The 18,233-nt window shown below is 47.7% G+C and overlaps 1 protein-coding gene across 1 annotated transcript in view; it reads left to right on the top strand.

Moving 5' to 3' along the window:
- The window catches only part of SLC23A2 (solute carrier family 23 member 2), a 43,128-nt gene that overhangs the window by 13,122 nt on the left and 11,773 nt on the right, over positions 1–18,233 (top strand). The window contains 10 exon segments of the mRNA XM_030964058.1: positions 3,778–3,866; positions 5,102–5,172; positions 6,298–6,479; positions 10,321–10,441; positions 11,580–11,637; positions 11,640–11,684; positions 11,687–11,731; positions 15,637–15,668; positions 15,670–15,785; positions 16,524–16,629. Coding sequence (XP_030819918.1) covers positions 3,778–3,866; positions 5,102–5,172; positions 6,298–6,479; positions 10,321–10,441; positions 11,580–11,637; positions 11,640–11,684; positions 11,687–11,731; positions 15,637–15,668; positions 15,670–15,785; positions 16,524–16,629 — 865 coding nt within the window.

Genomic DNA, 18,233 nt, shown 5'->3' with positions numbered 1-18,233 from the left:
AGTTGACTGCGGTGGTTTTATTAATTTCAGCTGTAGGTGAGCCTGGGAACAGAAATTTAGGGGTTCCCAGAACAGAGGAGGCAGGAGTGTTCCTGGGAGAGCAAAAATTCATTCGCACACCTTGATAAAGAGGGGCTGAGTGTGGTCGTTTTTTTGATTTCTTAAGTGAAATTCTTGGCAGTTTTTAGGTGGTTGTGATCAGTTCTGCAGCAAATCCTGTGAATGGCTTGGCAAGTGAAAAAGGCAGGGAAAAATGGTGAGGGAAACTTGTCCCTCTCTGTTACCTCCCAATCCATGAAATAATTTGGGTTTGTTTGTTTGCTGCTCTGAGTTACGGGCGATGATCATTCCTGGAGTTGGGAGCACACAAAGATGTGCAGGGATGCTCTCACCTCTCCTTAGGAGGATGGAAGAGCCCAGGAGGCAAATCCTTGTATAAATCTGGTGTTGGCAAGAACGGATAAATATAAATATATCCATAAATAGAAATATTAATATACTTTATAAATATAAATATTTTCAAACCTGTGTTCCGTTGCACAGCTGTTTAACATGCTGAGCCAAACTTTGGGAATAACCAAAACCTGCAGAGTTATGTCTGCATCTTGAATAAAGCCAAAGCAGAAGAAAAGTGCACATTTAACCCTCAGGTGGTCGCTGAGGTGATTCTGGAGTCACTCAGTTCACTCTCAGAGCAATGTGAGCTGAAATCCTGCCTGCCACTGGAAAATTCCCAACACTCCCCACGTTTTGAAGGATTTAGTTAAGAGCCAGAATCTTTAAGTGGCAGAAGTGTCTCAGGAGGGCGTGGAAGGCAAACCTGTGGTGGATCAGCTTTTCATCTGAAACATTTCCAGCTCTTCCAGGTTTTCCAGTGCACCCTTTGGTTGTTGGTTGAGTTACCTTTGCTGCACTTTTTCCTTTGGGAAAAAACCCCTTCCCTCTATTTTTTTTTGTCTTACTGGACTTAGGAGCTCACTCCTCTGTCTTGAAAAGTTCACTCTGATGGCAAAACAGCAGAGTGGAAGCTGTTGGAAAAGCAAATTTTCTTTCCCTAATGTATTTTCTTTAAGTAAAGACTCCCCAGAGTTAATAATCTTATTTCCAGCCTGGCTGGCTCTTTGTGCTGTAACCATAAATCCTCATGTACCTTGTCTGGAAGTTTGTCATATTTGAGGGTTTTTTTGCCCCTAACTAATCTTGGTTTTTTATCACTTACTAGGGAGGGATTTGGGGCTCATTCAGAGAGGAGGGGCCCAACATTACAGAAATTTGAAATTCCCTGTTCTTTCTGTGTAATCCCAGCCCTGCCTTCCACCCTGCTGGGATTTTTCCCTTTTCAGTGGCTCTCACTTGCACTGGGCTTACATTTTCATATCCCTGAAGGCCAAATTGTGTTTGGGTCTTAAAATAACTTGTGTTTAGGGAGGAAATTTCCACGCTGGGATGTTTTATAACTCTTGCCCATGTGATGGGGGGTTTATGTAAGGCTGGGAATGGGATACAGCAGCTCAGGCCTCTCAATGAGATTTGCAAGTATTCATTGGCAAGTTTGTCAACTGCAAAGTATTTCAGCAAATAAAGGTTTCAAAAGGTCAAATTCCATGGTTTAAGGGTTCTTAAAGGTGGATTTAGCTCGATTACGAGGTGGAGTTGGGGTAGGTTGGGTACCCAGACCAGTTCTAGGAATTCCAGCTATTCCCTGGGTTGTGCAGTGAGCCCCAGCTCTGGCAGGGGTTCATTAGTGGGTAATTAGTGGCACTGAGACCATCAAGCACAGCTTTAATCCATGCCAGGGCGGCAGCTCTGCTGCTGTGCTCTGCACTGGCTCGGCTTTCTCACATCTGTGGGAACCCAGTGAGACATTTCCAGATGCCTTTTCCTGCAGAAAAACTCCTGTGTTCACTTCACTCCGTGCCAAAGTGGAGCAGCTGGATGGTTTAGACATGGAATTGAAGTGATGCTCCACTCCTGAGCTTTGGTGCTTTAGCTGGCAGTGAGTGGCTGCCTTGAATTCTGTAAGTCACTCCCAGGCTGCAGCTGCCACCTGAGAAGGACACAGATCTTGGTTGACTGATTTTGAACAATTTGTTAAAAAATGTAAAAAAATTCAATTACTTTTTTTGGCCTGGCTTAGGGGGGAAACCCCCAGTATTCTGAGCCTTTTGGGAGGTACCTGTGTCACATAAAAGTGGAGCAGGACCAGGTGCTGAGGTGTGATTTTCCATCCCTGTGCTGGTGTTTCGCGGGATGCACAACAGCCCGAGCTGGCAGCAGTGAGCTCAGCACTGGAGAATGTGTTTGCAGTGCGTGTTTACCAAACCTCTGAGGGGGCTGTGTAGGTGGGATGGAGCAGTAGCAGCTTGTTCCAGGTATTGCAGGCCTGCCATGGGCACCAGCTCTGCTTAATGAGCCTGGCAGGATGGGCTGAATCATCCTGAGCCACCAGCCCTGACTTCCTGGAGCTGGGATTTCTGCATGGGGAGCTCCCAGGGCACTTCTGTCCAGCCAGCCATGCTTGGGTGCCTCGTGGAGTTCATAAAGTTTGAGTTTCTAACGCAGTTTCCACCATTTGGTGGCTTTGAAGTTGCCCATGGCCCAAACTGCTCCTGTGAACTTCACAGCTCCATAAATAACAAGTTTGATCTTTTCTGTGCCCGCTGTTCACCATTTCCCCCCACACTTCTCCTGCTGTGAGCATTTTCTGATCTTCACCTGAGCCTGAGCAGTTCTTTTTCCTGCCCTCATTCCCCGTGTCACACCTTGGGATTTCCTGTTAAAGGGATCTCCTGGCAATGCATTAATGTCACTGTTTGTAGAATAGTTCAGAATCTGCAGTTTAGTAACCTTGGGGTATTTGTTACACAAGGTACAGTGAGGTCAGTAAATTCATACTTGGTGCAGGTAGATCCTCTTCAGATCTCTTAAATCTTTTGGGAAGTATAAACATCAATGCTAAGAATGTCATCTTGAAATTCTTGTGGTGTTTGTATTTATTGGTGGCTAGCACTGGGAACATCTAATCTGCTCCCATCAGCCCAGCAGTTATTGACACATGCACTCCAAAATGAGTGTGCTCAGAGTCATGCAGAGAGGAGGGATGGAGCCTGCAGGCTGCACCTCCAGAGACCTGGGATGGTAAAAACTGCACCTTGAGAGAGCTGGGAGGGTAAAAACTGCACCTTGAGAGAGCTGGGAGGGTAAAAACTGCATCTCCAGGGAGCTGGGATGGTAAAAACTGCACCTTCAAAGAGATGGGATGGTAAAAACTGCACCTCCAGAGAGCTGGGATGGTAAAAACTGCACCTTCAAAGAGATGGGATGGTAAAAACTGCACCTTCAAAGAGATGGGAGGGTAAAAACTGCACCTCCAGAGAGCTGGGATGGTAAAAACTGCACCTTCAGAGAGATGGGAGGGTAAAAACTGCATCTCCAGGGAGCTGGGAGGGTAAAAACTGCACCTCCAGAGAGCTGGGATGGTAAAAACTGCATCTCCAGGGAGCTGGAAAAGCTGCACCTCCAGCACTGTGCTCCCCCAGCTCAGTGTCCCCCTGTGTCCCTGTGCTGCTGTCACAGCGTGCCTGGCCCCTGGAGTCACCTGGTTGATAACTCCAGGCAGGTGCTGTCAGCTCCTTGCCTTGTGAAGTCTTTGTATTTCTGTGACTGGGTTTGTTTTGGTGAGAAATCCTCTTATTTGCCAGTTTTATAACTCAGCAGAGGGTGGTTTGAGTGCCCACCCCACAGAATGTCAGCATCTCTCCTCTCCCTCCCCACCAGGTTACCCCTGTTCCAAGCCAGTGCTTTTGCATTCTTAGCACCTGCCAGAGCAATTCTCTCTCTGGAGAAGTGGAAGTGCAATAACACAGGTAATTGTTGTTTATCCTTGTTCAGGTTTAAGTGACAAATGGCCCGGCTCACGTGGAGTGCAGCTGCCAGAGCTTCTGATGTAAAAACTGGGACTAAAGAGCGGGGAATATGGAAAGCCTCTCTTTTTACAGTGTTAAAATATCTGCCACAGGAGATTCCTGGAATTGTCCTTGTGGAGTTCTGTTTCTGGGAATTTTTTTTTAATACAAAAACATTGACAAAGGAACGGTAACTGTGGCATAAAGTAATTCTTGTGTTCCATTTGCATTCTGCAAATGTTCCTTCCCGGAATGTTCCAAATATTTGGAAGCAGCGAGCCCTTTGAAGTGGTGAGTGGGAGGCAGTTTGAGCAATGTACAGCATCACCTCCAGACCAGGGTTTTCCCCTGTTGAAGTCATACCTGACAGGTTTTGACAAGATTTGGATGTTCTTTTTCACTCTTTTCTCTGCTGCTGTCGTCATCCTGGAAGGTTTGAGCTTCGGAGGGAAGAGATTCTGGTTGGGATGGGAGCTTTTGCTTCAGCTTGGACTGGAAGTGACTCTGGCAGTTTCGTGTTCAGTGGGGGGTGGTTATTCAGTACCAAGGCTGTGGGCAGTGGGAAGCAGCAGCTCAGGGAATAATCAGGCTGCTCGCTCCTGACTGGAGCTCTGCCCAGGACAGCTTTGGACTCTCAATAATTGAATTTCTATTATTTGGATGTTCATACATCTGTGTTAACTCACATTTAAAATGTGATTAACGCCCAGTTTGTTGAAATAAACTCTCTGATATCCCTGGGTGGCAAAGCCATTTTCGCAGGACTCCAGATGGTCACAAAGAGCTTTGCTCATCCTCCTCCTGGGCCCTTTCCTCTCCCGAAGCTGCCGGGTGGGGCTGTCCCCAGGGCTCAGCTCCTTCAGTGAGTGACCTCCACTGGGGAGCAGCAAGCGCTGGAGTTTGGGATTCCTGGGGTGCAGCTGAGCAATTCCCCTCTGGAGTGGGGAGAGAACTCCTGGCTGACCTTCCTGTCTGGAAATCAGGGCATTTTCCTGTTGGAACCCTGGTTGCTGAGAGTTTTGGAGCAGAGGGAGGAGTGAGGGGTTGGCTGTTGGCCTTCATTGGAGCAGAACTTGCTCTCTGTGTGGACTGGGGCTCCTTTATCAGCCACAGCCTGGGGAGGGATTTGTTTTGTGGGGATGGAGCAGAGTGGCCGGGCAATAAAAGAAACCCCTGTTTTTTGTCCCTTTTGGAAGATGTAACAGTTGCAAACGGAACAGCAGAGCTGCTGCACACGGAGCACATCTGGTACCCCCGGATACGAGAGGTAATGTGGGACTTGCCTTTTGCTGTCACTCTCTCCAGCTCCAGTTAAGTTCCTCACTTTATCATCTGTGTGTTCTTGTCTTTAAGTTGGTAATTTCTTGTTTCACTGCGATCTCCATGTGAATATATCCCTTTGCTCATTTCATGGAAGTCTTCATCTTTTCCACCTGTTCATTGCTGGACAGCAAATACCAGGAGTTAGTTACCACATCCCAAAAGCCATGCAGTGAAATGCTCAAGAGAGATGAAAACTCTTCTTGTAACCTTGATTTGTGCAGCAGTTCAGCTGCTGCCAGGCCCCTTGCCTGCTGGCCCTGTGCACTGGGGCTGGCCCTGAAGGTGAATCTGCACTTAGGAAATCTGGTTCCTTCCCAAGTGTTTAAGTTGGAGACTCTTGTGATAAGAGGTCGATTCTCCCCAAAGACTTGTGAGATACCTGCAGCTCCTTCTCCACTCGCAGCAGTGCAGTGTGAAGTCGTGGTGCCCTGCAGGGCAGGCTGAGGGCTGTGCCACGCCAGGGTGGCAGGTAGAGTAGTCCAAATGAAGGCGTGTGTCATGGAATTGATCTCCCATCCCGTTGCTTTGGGCTGCCAACTTTTTCTTAATTAAAAACAACCCCTCTCTCTTCCCCATGTTCAAACCATAGCTACATCCTGCCAAGAGCCCTGCAGCCAAGAGGGCTGACAGTCTCCTGAGACCACAACGCTGCTCTAATCCAGCTTCTAAGGAGCACTTGTGACCAATGCAGCACACACTCTGCCCCTAGGAGCTAGGAGCATCACCTCGTGGCGCACCAACCCTTGCCGTTCGATCTGAGAGCTTAAAGGTTAGCCTGGACCCCAGGTCTCCTGTCTGACAGTGTGATGTGCTTTCCACACAGCTTCCAGACTGGCCCACTGGTCTGTTGTGTAATAGTTTTGTGGAGAAAACCATAAGTGTTATGCTTAAAGCAATAAGTCACTTAAACATAATGAGCTGTTTTATGACGAAAAAAAAAAATTGCTGAGTTCTTCTGTGTCACTGAATTCTTTTAACTGCAGTTTGTAATCCAGAGCAGAAAAACAAAGGCTTTGGCTTTGGCTGTCAGATGGCACTGAGCTGCCTCTCTGCCCTGTTGTGTGTTCAGATCCAAGGTGCCATCATCATGTCCTCGCTGATCGAGGTGGTGATCGGGCTGCTGGGGCTGCCTGGGGCCCTGCTGCGCTACATCGGGCCGCTGACCATCACCCCCACCGTGGCCCTCATCGGCCTCTCGGGCTTCCAGGCTGCTGGGGAGAGAGCTGGCAAGCACTGGGGCATCGCCATGCTGTGAGTACCCTGAGGGTTTCCTGCTGGGCACGCGGCGTCTGGGGTGCTGGGGAAAGCTGGGGGCAGCTGGGCTGTGTCGGTGCTGCTGGTGTGGAGAAACACCATGAGAAACATCACGAGGAGAAACACCATGGCATCCAAACACCATGAGGAGAAACACCATGGGAACCAAACACCATGAGGAGAAACACCATGGGAACCAAACACCATGAGAACCAAACACCATGGGAACCAAACACCATGAGGAGAAGCACCATGGGAACCAAACACCATGGGAACCAAACACCATGAGGAGAAACACCATGAGAACCAAACCCCATGGGAACCAAACCCCATGGGAACCAAACACCATGAGGAGAAATAAACACCATGGGAATCAAACACCATGAGAACCAAACACCATGGGAATCAAACACCATGAGAAACACACACCATGAGAACCAAACACCATGGGAACCAAACACCATGAGGAGAAACAAACACCATGAGAAACACCCCATGGGAACCAAACACCATGAGGAGAAACACCATGGGAACCAAACACCATGAGAAACTCCAAACACCATGGGAACCAAACACCATGAGAACCAAACACCATGGGAACCAAACACCATGGGAACCAAACACCATGAGGAGAAACACCATGAGAACCAAACACCATGAGAAACAATCACCATGGGAACCAAACACCATGAGAAACAATCACCATGGGAGCCAAACACCATGGGAGCCAAACACCATGAGAAACACACACTGTGAGAAACACACACTGTGAGAAACACACACCACAAGACCCAAACACCATAAGACCCAAACACCACAAGAACCACCATGAGGAACACACATGATGAGAAACACCCAGAGTCTGGATGAGGTCAGCTCATCCAGAAATGTGGGAATCAGGACAGAGCAGCTCGGGGCAGTTGCCTGAAGCTTTTCCCTGTAAGGAAATCCTTCCCAGGGAGGGTGGGGAGGCCCCAGAGCAGCTGTGGCTGCCCCTGGAAGTGCCCAAGGCCAGGTTGGACAGGGCTTGGGGCACCCTGGGATGGTGAAAGGTGTCCCTGCCCATGGCTCCTTCATGGACCTGGGTGGGCTTTAAGGTTCCTTGCAACCCAAACCATTCCATGGTAACGTGAGCTCAAGGAGGGAGGAAGGGACAGTGGCCAAAAATGAGGTGTGGAGAGCAGAACTTCATAAAGGAGGAGCCACTGGCTGGGTGGAGTTCAGTGCTGTAGAAAAGATGATTTAACAGAGCACCAGAGAGATGAAATGGCAGTGAATAATTTGTATTTCTGGGCTGGCATTGCCTGATCCCTCTCCTGCAGCAGCAACCAAACCCCACTGGTGGTGCTGCTCCCGCTGCCATTGGCACTGCTTTGCTTTCCTGTGCCCAAGAGAAATTCATGTGTGTGATGGCAGAGGGCACAGGTGTTGCCATGAACACCACCAGAGGCTGAGCCATGAGCAGAGATCCCTGCCAGGGGACAAAAAGGCTCTTAGAGGGAATTTCAGGGCCTGGGACCTGTGTGCCATCAGCTGTAGGGGCAGGGAAGTGAAAGAATGAAAAGGAGTAAGTGAGGAAAATGAAATGAAGACAAAAGCTCCCCGTGTGGGTAAGCAGCACATGAGGCTGGAAACCCCATTTTGGGGAGAAAAGAGGCTGAAACAGCTTCATTCAAACCCCATTTTGGGGAGAAAAGAGGCTGAAACAGTTCCATGTGAAACTGCATTTTGGGGAGAAAAGAGGGTCAAACAGTTCAATGTGAAACCCCATTTTGGGGAGAAAGGAGGCTGAAGCAGCTCCATTCAAACCCCATTTTGGGGAGAAAAGAGGCTGAAACAGTTCCATGTGAAACCCCATTTTAAGGAGAAAAGAGGGTCAAACAGCTCAGTGTGAAACCCCATTTTGGGGAGGAAAGAGGCTGAAACAGCTCTATTGAAACCCGATTTTAGGGAGAGCAGAGCTGAAGCTCCTCCATGTGCAGCGCCCGGCTGTGCTGGCTCTGGGAGCAGAGGAATGCCTCGGTGAGATCAGATTGTGATCTCACTAATCTGTTTGCACAGTGCTTTGAACATGTAAAGTATTCTGTAAGTGCAGCTTATGATTAAAAGGGCTCTTTAATTCTGTTTTATCTTGCACGTTGGCATCAGGAGTGTTTTTGTGATTTTACTGTATTAAGCAGCTGGTCCAAAGGAACGTTTTATTTGCCTGTAAAACAAATTTCTGTGCAAGTTGGGGCTAACTTCATTTGTTAAATGAATCAAGCACGTCTTTGAATTGGACATGGAAATGTGTAATTAAAGTTGACATTTTTGCAGATGGAAAAAAAAAATCAATTCAGGAGCAGGATTTAAATGTTACCCAGTCGATAAAATATTTCTGGCTTTGGCCATGCAGAAATGTGCAGGGGATTGTTGAAATCGGCTCCACAGCGGTGGGAGCCACTCAGGAGCGGCTCCAGCTCTGTGAGATGTGGCTGCTGGAATTGTCCTGGATATTCTGAGGAGATCAAGGTCCTGCATTTCTCCCTGGCCCTGCACAATCAGCTGGCGGCCTTTGGGAGCTGCAGGTTTCCCAATTTCCTGACTTGTTCCATGGCTGCTTTATTCCCTTTATCAGACATTTGCATTGATACTTACAAAAAGGAGAATTATTCCTGATTTGCGTGTTTATCCAGATTTTCCTGGGGCATTCAAGGCTTTGGTGCTGTTTCACAGCCCCTCTCCCGTGCAGCCAGTGGAAAATTCATTGCAATAATTGAATATTGTATTTTTTTACAGCTCTGTGCTAAATCAAATCCAAAGCTCCCTGTCCTCAGGGCTGGTGTGGGAGGGAGGGGAGCCCGTGGTGGATTTTGGGGAGGTTCTGGGGTTTCCTGCATGGAAAAGGTGTATATTCTGCTTTTCTGCTGAGGGCTGTAAATGCCCCTGCTTTTCCTGGAGACTGAGGGAGAGGAAAACTGGTTTGTGTCTGATCCGGGGCAGAAGAGAGGCTGAAAATCCTCTCTTTATTTTTCAAGTTAGCTGATAAAAACATAATCTCAGATTTCAGCAGAGCTTTGCTGCTTCAGACAGCTCCAGACTTTGGGAGGCCCTTGCAGAGCAGAGCTGGGTTGAGAATTGAGAATTGCTCCTTCAGAATTGAGCAACGTGCCCTGAATTCTGATTTTTCAGGACAGCGGGGGCTTATTTTAGCTGTAAAAAATGATTTTTGATATCTAGAGGAGCTTGGCAGTTTCACTGGAGGGGGAAATGAATAATAATTGAGACATGTAATACTGCTGGACTGCACTGGCAGCAAATCTTGGGGCTTGGGCTCCATTCTGCTTCATTTGCAGCTATTTAGCGAAAGATTCGCATTAAAAAATAATTCTGAAGAACAGAAAAATTGCCCTGGCAGAAATTTCCTCAAGTTGCTTTGGAGTTGGATGCAAATTTTGAAATGTAAAAATTCCTGTATCCAGCCCTCCAGTTTCCCTGTTTCTTGCCAGGTGCTGGCAGCAAGTTTTGTGCTTTACAGACAGCCCTGGACCACAGGTGGAGTTTGGGGGGACAGAAGGGGCAGCCCAGGAATTTGAACTGAAAATCCCCCTTCAGTCTGGGCCTGTCCCTGATCCATTTATCTCCATGCAGCTGCTGAGTTTTGCAGCTCTTCAGAATTCAGATTTGGCATTTGAGGAATAATAATTTTAATCATTTTGCTGCCTTGTCTTCTGCTTAAATTGAAATTCTGCATCCAAAGGGTCTGAAGAGGTTTGTGCTAGAAAGAATTTATGATATGTTGGTGCTAATGACATTTCTCTCTTGTCCCACCCTCCTCATCCTCCTTTTTTTTCCTCAGGACTATTTTCCTAGTACTGTTGTTCTCCCAGTATGCCAGAAATGTCAAATTTCCCTTGCCCATTTATAAATCCAAGAAAGGATGGACTGCATACAGGCTGCAGCTTTTCAAGATGTTCCCTGTAAGTCGTTGAACTTGTTCTTCCTTAGACCAAAAAAAAAAAAAAAAAACCAAAACAACCAAAAAACCAACTGTTTTGGTGGGGGTGGGATGTTGTTGGTTTTGATACATATGGTATCTATATATAGATACAGACAGTATCTAAATAGAATATGTATTTTCCATACAGTATTTATATATAGTATGCATTTTACATACTATTTACATACAGTATATATGGTGTGTATTTTACATACTATTTGCATACGGTATCTACATAAAGTATGTATTTTACATACAAATCCATACAGTATCTATATATAGTATGTATTTTACATACAATATCTATATATAATATCTATTTTACATATGAATACATACAGTATGTATATATATATCCATTTTACATACAAATCCATACAGAATCTCTATATAGCATGTCTTTTCTATACAAATCCATACAATATCTTTATATAGTATGTATTTTACATACTATTTATGTACAGTACCTATAATATGTCTTTTACATATTATTTACATACAGTATCTATATATGGCATGTATTCTGCATGCTATATACATACAGTATGTCTTTTACATACTCTATACATACAATATCTATATATGTATTTTCCATACAGTATCTATATATGGCATATATTTTACATACAAATCCATGCAGTATCTGTATATAGCATGTATTTTACATACATTATCTGTATATAGCATGTATTTTCCATGCAGTATCCGTATATAGCATGTATTATCCATGCAGTATCTGTATATAGGGTGTATTATCCATGCAGTATCTGTATATAGCATGTATTTTACATACATTATCTGTATATAGCATGTATTTTCCATGCAGTATCTGTGTATAGCATGTATTTTCCATGCAGTATCTGTGTATAGCATGTATTTTCCATGCAGTATCTGTGTATAGCATGTATTTTCCATACAGTATCTGTGTATAGCATGTATTTTCCATGCAGTATCTGTGTATAGCATGTCTTTTCCATACAAATCCCTACCATACAAACCTCCCATCCAGGCCCCAAAGCTCCCCACAGATCCATCTCCCCCAGCTCAGGCTCTGGGCTGTGCAGCACCCCCAGAGTGGCAGCTGTGATCTCACTGCCCCCCTGTGCTGGTGTCCCCAGATCATCCTGGCCATCCTGGTGTCCTGGCTGCTGTGCTTCATCTTCACGGTGACGGACGTGTTCCCCCGGACAGCTCCAAGTACGGCTTCTACGCGCGCACGGACGCCGCGGCGTGCTGCTGGTGGCGCCGTGGTTCAAGGTGCCCTACCCCTGTAAGTGTGCTGCTTCAAGGTGCCCTACCCCTGTAAGTGTGCTGCTCCTGGGGCCCGGTGCTGCTGGTGGCACCCTGGTTCAAGGTGCCCTACCCCTGTAAGTGTGCTGCTCCTGGGGCCCGGTGCTGCTGGTGGCACCCTGGTTCAAGGTGCCCTACCCCTGTAAGTGTGCTGCTTCAAGGTGCCCTACCCCTGTAAGTGTGCTGCTCCTGGGGCCCGGTGCTGCTGGTGGCACCCTGGTTCAAGGTGCCCTACCCCTGTAAGTGTGCTGCTCCTGGGGCCCGGTGCTGCTGGTGGCACCCTGGTTCAAGGTGCCCTACCCCCTGTAAGTGTGCTGCTCCTGGGGCCAGCAGGGCCAGTGCTGCTGCTCCACAGCTCTGCTGACTCTGTCTGGGGTTTATTCTTTAATCCTGGTTCCCCAGAACCCAGCAGGGCCATTCCTCATGTTCCAGAGCTGTGCTGGCTCTCTCTGAGTGGTTTATTCCATAGCTCTGGTTGCCCAGGAGCCCAGCAGGGCCATTGCTGCTGCTCCACAGCTCTGCTGGCCCTGTCTGGGGTTTATCCATAGCCCTGGTTCCCCAGGAGCCCAGCAGTGCCATTTCCCCTGTTCCAGAGTTCTGGTGGCTCTCTCTCCATGGGTTAATCCATAGCCCTGCTTCCCCAGAACCCAGCAGGGCCATTGCTGCTGTTGCACAGCTCTGCTGGCTCTCAGTTATTTATTCCATAGCTCTGGTTCCCCAGGAGCCCAGCAGGGCCATTGCTGCTGTTGCACAGCTCTGCTGGCTCTCAGTTATTTATTCCATAGCTCTGGTTCCCCAGGAGCCCAGCAGGGCCATTCCTTTGGTTCCCCAGAGCCCAGCAGTGCCGTTCCTCCTGTTCCAGAGCTCTCCTGTCTCTCTCAGTGGTTTATTCCATAACCTTTGGGTGGTGGATGATCCATCCCTGGCAGTGTCCCAGGCTGGACAGGGCTCAGAGCAGCCTGGGACAGTAGGAAGGGTCCCTGTTGATGAGGGTCCCTGACAGTCCCTCCCAGTCCAAACCAGTCCACAGTTCCTGCACACACCACTCTCATTGCCTGCTGGTGTATATTTTTTGGGTTTTCCTTGTTTTCAGCTGATTCCTTAAGGTCTCACCCAAGGAGGGCTGAGGTTGTGCAGCTGCACTTTGCAGGATTGGTCTGGGTGACTCCTGCTGACGAGTGACTGCGCCTCTAACAGGGAGATCAAGGCTGATTTATCAGTCCTTGGCAATGCTGATAATGCTCCACAGTGCCAGGGACAGGTTTTTACAGCTCTGCTGGAGTCCCTGGCTCTCATTGTCTGAAGAATCACTTCTGTGGCGAGTTTCTCCCAGCCTGCTGCATTTTCCTGCCCCAAACACACCCATCCAGGGTGAGCACAGCTGTTCATGGCAGGAAAATGCCCTGACTTGCCAAGGCACTGCTGGCACGGGCAAGTCAGGGAATGCCAGGCCCTGCTTATCAGAGGGCAGTGAAATTACTTACAGGGGAGCACCAAACACTTCACACAATGTTTTGGAGGTATTTTTATGTTGGCCAGCTCTAAGTTGAAAGCTGTTAAAGGCTGGGTTTGTGGTGTGAGATAGCACAACTGGCTCACCCTTCAGAAATTAACAGGGCAATTAGGGAATAATATTATTTTAGAATAGAAATACAGGAATTATCAGCTGTGCCGCCACATTGTGATGAGGCAGCTTCGTTGTGGTTTCCCATATGCTTTGGTTCTTAAAAGAAACCACTTCTAAAGCAGCAGATGAAGAATAGAAGCTTTTGGGAAAGAAGAGGAGGAAAACTTCCCCACCCTGATCAGCCCATTTGTATTTGTGAGGTTCATTCACTCCTGTGTGACTGAAGATCCCTTTGTTGCAGGAGGCTCATCTATTTCAAAGAGATAAAAGCATCAAGGCAATTGCTGTGGAAAACCTGCCAGGCTTTTCTGCAGGCTTAAATTAATCTTATTTTCTCTACTACAAAAATTTGGAGCTGGGAGGTGTTTGTGCAGTGATCAGAGCTGGTTGTTGCCATCCTCTCTGGTCGACTAAACTTGTGACCAAAGTGACTTTTTGGAGCAGTAATAATACAGTGGCATTTGCCTCACTGGCCAGGATTGTTTTCTCACAAGCTGTAGCTCAAATTCCTGATTCCTGAACAGGAGGAATTTTTTTTTTTAGTGAGGTTTTATGATTCCCTGGGATTTTTCCAAGTGTGATCAAAGCAGTTGGTTTGGCAATTGTTCCTTTGGTCCTTTCATCTCCTTGAACTTGCCAGACTGTGTTAGAGTGAAGGGGGTTTGTTGTTCCCATCAAAGATAAATAAACAGTGCTGGGCACTGGGGAGGGCCCCCTCAATCCCAGGGTCACTTCTGGCCCCTCAGGACAGGGACAGGAGGGGCTGGAGCCTGTCCAGGGCAGGGAATGGAGCTGGGGAAGGGGCTCAGAGGGAGAAGATGGGATCAGAGGGAGAAAATGGGATCAGGGGGAGAAAATGGGATCAGGGGGAGAAAATGGGATCAGGGGGAACTTGTGGCTCTGCACAACCCCCTGACAGGAGGGGACAGCCAGGGGGGGATTTGGGATCTTATCCCAAATAGGGAACAGGGACAGGAGGGTTTAGGGAACAGTGCCAGGCTGTGCCAGGGTGGATTTTGGGGAATATTTCTTGCCCAGAAGGGCTGCCCAGCCCTGCAGCAGTGCCGGAGCCCCATCCCTGGGCAGTTGAGCAGCAGGGTGGATGTGGCACTTGGGGACACGGCCAGCAGTGACCTGGGCAGTGCTGGGGGACCCTAAAAGCCCTTCCCAGCCCAAACCACTGCACAATTCCCCCAGGTTTGTGTGTGTTTAGTAGCCAGGCTGTGTGCTGGGGTCTCGGGACTTTAGCTGCTCAGAGTGACCCTGAGATGTGTTAAAGTCTCTTTTCCCAGCCCGGCGCTCGAAGAAGGAGTCAGAGCTCTTCAGTTCTTGCTCTCAAGGTTTTTTTATTGTTCCTTATCTATAAAATTCTTTCTCCTGTCCTGCCAAGGTCTGTTCAGCAGGACAGACAGAGGCACTCTGACCACCTTCAGGGTGGTGTTATTTTTATATTTTTATACTGAAAACTACGTGTACAATATTTACAATTCCTTCCCAATACCTATCACCTGTGTTAGACAGTGAGCTTCTACTCTAAACCAACCCAAAAGTGCCACCATCCCAGCAGGAGATGGAGGCCAAGAGCAAGGAGGAGAAAGGCTGGACACGCCCAGATTCCTCCATCTTTCCCCCTGTACCCCCATTCTAAAAACCCCAAAAATCTATTTTTCACCCCATGACAAACTAGTTATTGTTCTCCTTACATTTTCATGGCTTGTAGATCCTCATATAAGGTTGATAATTTTTTCCATGAGTTAAAATCAAAGTCACAGGGGTCTGTGCCAGGGTCTCTGAGCCCCCGGCAGGGGTTTGGGCAATCCAGGACTGTCACAGACATGTTCTATGGAAAATCCTTTCCTTAGGATTTTTCTCCTGAGAAGCTGAGAGGCCTCAGGCACAAAATGCAAACATTGATTATCTGCTGCTGTGGGATGCAACAGGTGCATCTGTGATTGGTCTCATGTGGTTGTTTCTAATTAATGGCCAATCACAGTCCGGCTGTCTCAGACTGTCTCAGTCAGTCACAAGCTTTTGTTACCATTCTTCTTCTGATGAAATCCTTTCTTCTGTTCTTTTAGTATAGTTTTAATACAATATATATCATAAAATAATAAATCGAGCCTTCTGAAGCATGGAGTCAGATCCTCGTCTCTTCCCTCATCCTCAGACCCCTGTGAACCCCGCCACACGGGACAGCCAGAGGATGTCCTGAACCCCATTTCTGGGCCAGGAGGGTTTCAGTTTTTCTCTCTCCACAGTCCAGTGGGGGCTGCCCACCATCTCAGCAGCGTGGAGTGATCGGCATGCTCAGTGCTGTGGTGGCCAGCATCATCGAGTCCATCGGCGACTACTACGCCTGTGCCAGGCTCTCCTGTGCTCCTCCTCCTCCCATCCACGCCATCAACAGGTCTGTCCCGGCCACAAGTACCTCCCCTCTCTCAGCCTGGTGGGGTTTTTTGTTTTTTTCCCCCCTTTGGATGTGCTCTGGGGTGAAATGCTGCAGTTTGGTCACGCTGCGTTTCGGTCGCTTTGGTACACAAGGACCAAGGATCTGAATTCCAGGGTGGAAATGACATCTGGGGTTGTTTCGTTACATTTGAATCCCAGTCCCATTCCTAATGGAGTCTGTGGGAGTTACCAGCACAATTTCCACAGGGAAAGAGCTCCAAACTGGTTCTGGAATTGGGATTGTCAAAATCACCTGGAATGCAGTTTAGGAACAGAGCAGCTCTAAAGTTTTATTTGAATTTTTAATATAAATTTCCTCAGTTTAAGAAAGTGGGGATCTAAGACTCACCTGGAATGCAGTTTAGAAACAGAGAGCAGCTCTGAAGTTTTATTTGAATTTTTAATATACATTTCCTCAGTTTAAGAAAGTGGGGATCTAAGACTCACCTGGAATGCAGTTTAGAAACAGAGCAGCTCCAAAGTTTATTTAGATTTTTAATATAAATTTCCTCAGTTTAAGAGTGTGGGGATCTGAGACTCAGGAGGCAGAACTCCAGTGTGTTTCCCAGGTGTGTTGCAGCCTGAACCATGAATTTCAGTAATTCCACGTGGGGCAATGCCCCTGTGGCACTCAGGAGCCCCCCAGTGAATGGTGCCTGTACCAACGTGGCTCTTGTGTTCTCTTTGGGATTTCCAGGGGGATTTTCATCGAGGGGCTCTCCTGTGTTCTGGACGGAGTGTTTGGGACAGGGAATGGATCCACCTCCTCCAGCCCCAACATTGGGGTCCTGGGCATCACAAAGGTGAAGTGCTTTGCTCTGAGCCCTCAGGGGTTCCTTGTGTTCATAATCCTCTTCCAGGAGCCCATTTTGCTCCATTCCTGTGCACACAAACTTCCCAGATCATTCTGAGTGTCTGTACCAGCTCTTGTCTGTGAGAAATGCATTACTGTTCATCGGAACCTCAAAAAATCCTTTTATTCAGAGTCAAAGGCAGTTAGAATCCCCATAAAGCAGATACTGCTGCATAAACCATCTCTTGGAAAACCCAGGCAGCATTCCAGGGCTCTGGGGTGGTTTGAGTTGAGGCATAAACACTGCAAACTGTGTAGAAATTTCTGCTCTTTGGGTGTCTTGCTCTGGAAGCATCAGCAGGAAGTGGCTTTTTAATGCCTCTTAGAGTAAAATGCAACGTGAGGTGCTTGGGGTTTACCTGAGTCTGTAGTGGGACATGGCACTGGCACAGGGCTGCAGCCAAGGTCATTTCAGAGCTAAAAGGACCCTCAGTGTTTGGCTTTAAGGCTTAGGGGTTTATGTATTTCTGGTGATTTTGCTCAATAAAATGTGTGAGTGCTTGAGGAGCTCCTCTGCTCACGTGTGGGGCTGGCTCTGTGCCTGGCTGGGCTGGGGGGCCTTGGCTGCAGAGAAATCTGCCTGATGATGTTAATTTAACCTTGGTAAGGAACACCAGGAGTGATTTATGTTGTAAACAGGTCCACCTTGTCGGGTGTTGAACGTGGGAGCCATAAATCCTTTGTGCAAGGATAGAAAATTATCTGATCACACATAAATGATGTATTTGTCCTCAGCCCTCCCTTCTGCTGCACAAAGGGGGATTCTGCTGCTTTGGGGTGCAATTCAGCACTAACAGCACCATCTGCTGTCTGTACCAGTCACCGCCCAGCTGATGGAAATCTCCTAGGAGAGAAGTTCTGCTCAGAAAAACCCCTTAAAGAAAGGTTTATTCTGTTCTGCTCCCTTCCCATTGTTACTTGGAGGGGGTTGAGATGAATTAACAGCCCTTGTTTTTGTGGGCAGCCCACAGAAATGAGTGTGCATTTCATGCTGGGGCAGAGGAAAGTTGAAGTGGCAGCTGTGGCAGGGAGTGGAGCTGCCCAGGCTGTGCTCTTGTTCCCCTGCTGCACTTTAATTCCCCTAAACCCAGCAGTTCCTCAGCTTCAGCTAGAATTTTGGCACAGAGATGCTCTGCTGTTGAATTGGGAGAGGAAATCTTCGGTGCTGCATCACCAGGGCTTTTCCCTCCCTTGAAATTGGTGTGTAATTGCACTTAAATTTAAATTCTGCTGGAGGTGGGTGCTGCAAAGCCTTTGAGCTTTGTGTGTTTTACTTGATGAGAGCAAGATCAATTAGCTCTGATTAGCTGGGGCTAAAGCAGCTCTTGCCATGGTGGTGATGCTGAAATGGAGGCTCCAGGTAGCATTTGATGCACTCCAAAATAATCACTCCAAAATAAGTGTGTGTGTGCTGGGAATAAATCCAGAGCCTGAGCTGAATGCTGCCTGGGATGTTTTCAGCAGCTTTAATTTGTTTGCATAAATAAATGTCACTGTCATGCAGCTTTTCAAAGGATGTGCCTGTTTCTGGCAGGAAGAGAATTGTAGGGCAGG

The sequence above is a fragment of the Camarhynchus parvulus genome, chromosome 22 (assembly GCF_901933205.1).
Source record: "Camarhynchus parvulus chromosome 22, STF_HiC, whole genome shotgun sequence".
Taxonomy (NCBI): Eukaryota; Metazoa; Chordata; class Aves; order Passeriformes; family Thraupidae; genus Camarhynchus; species Camarhynchus parvulus.
This window is presented reverse-complemented; position numbering and strand designations above follow the sequence as displayed.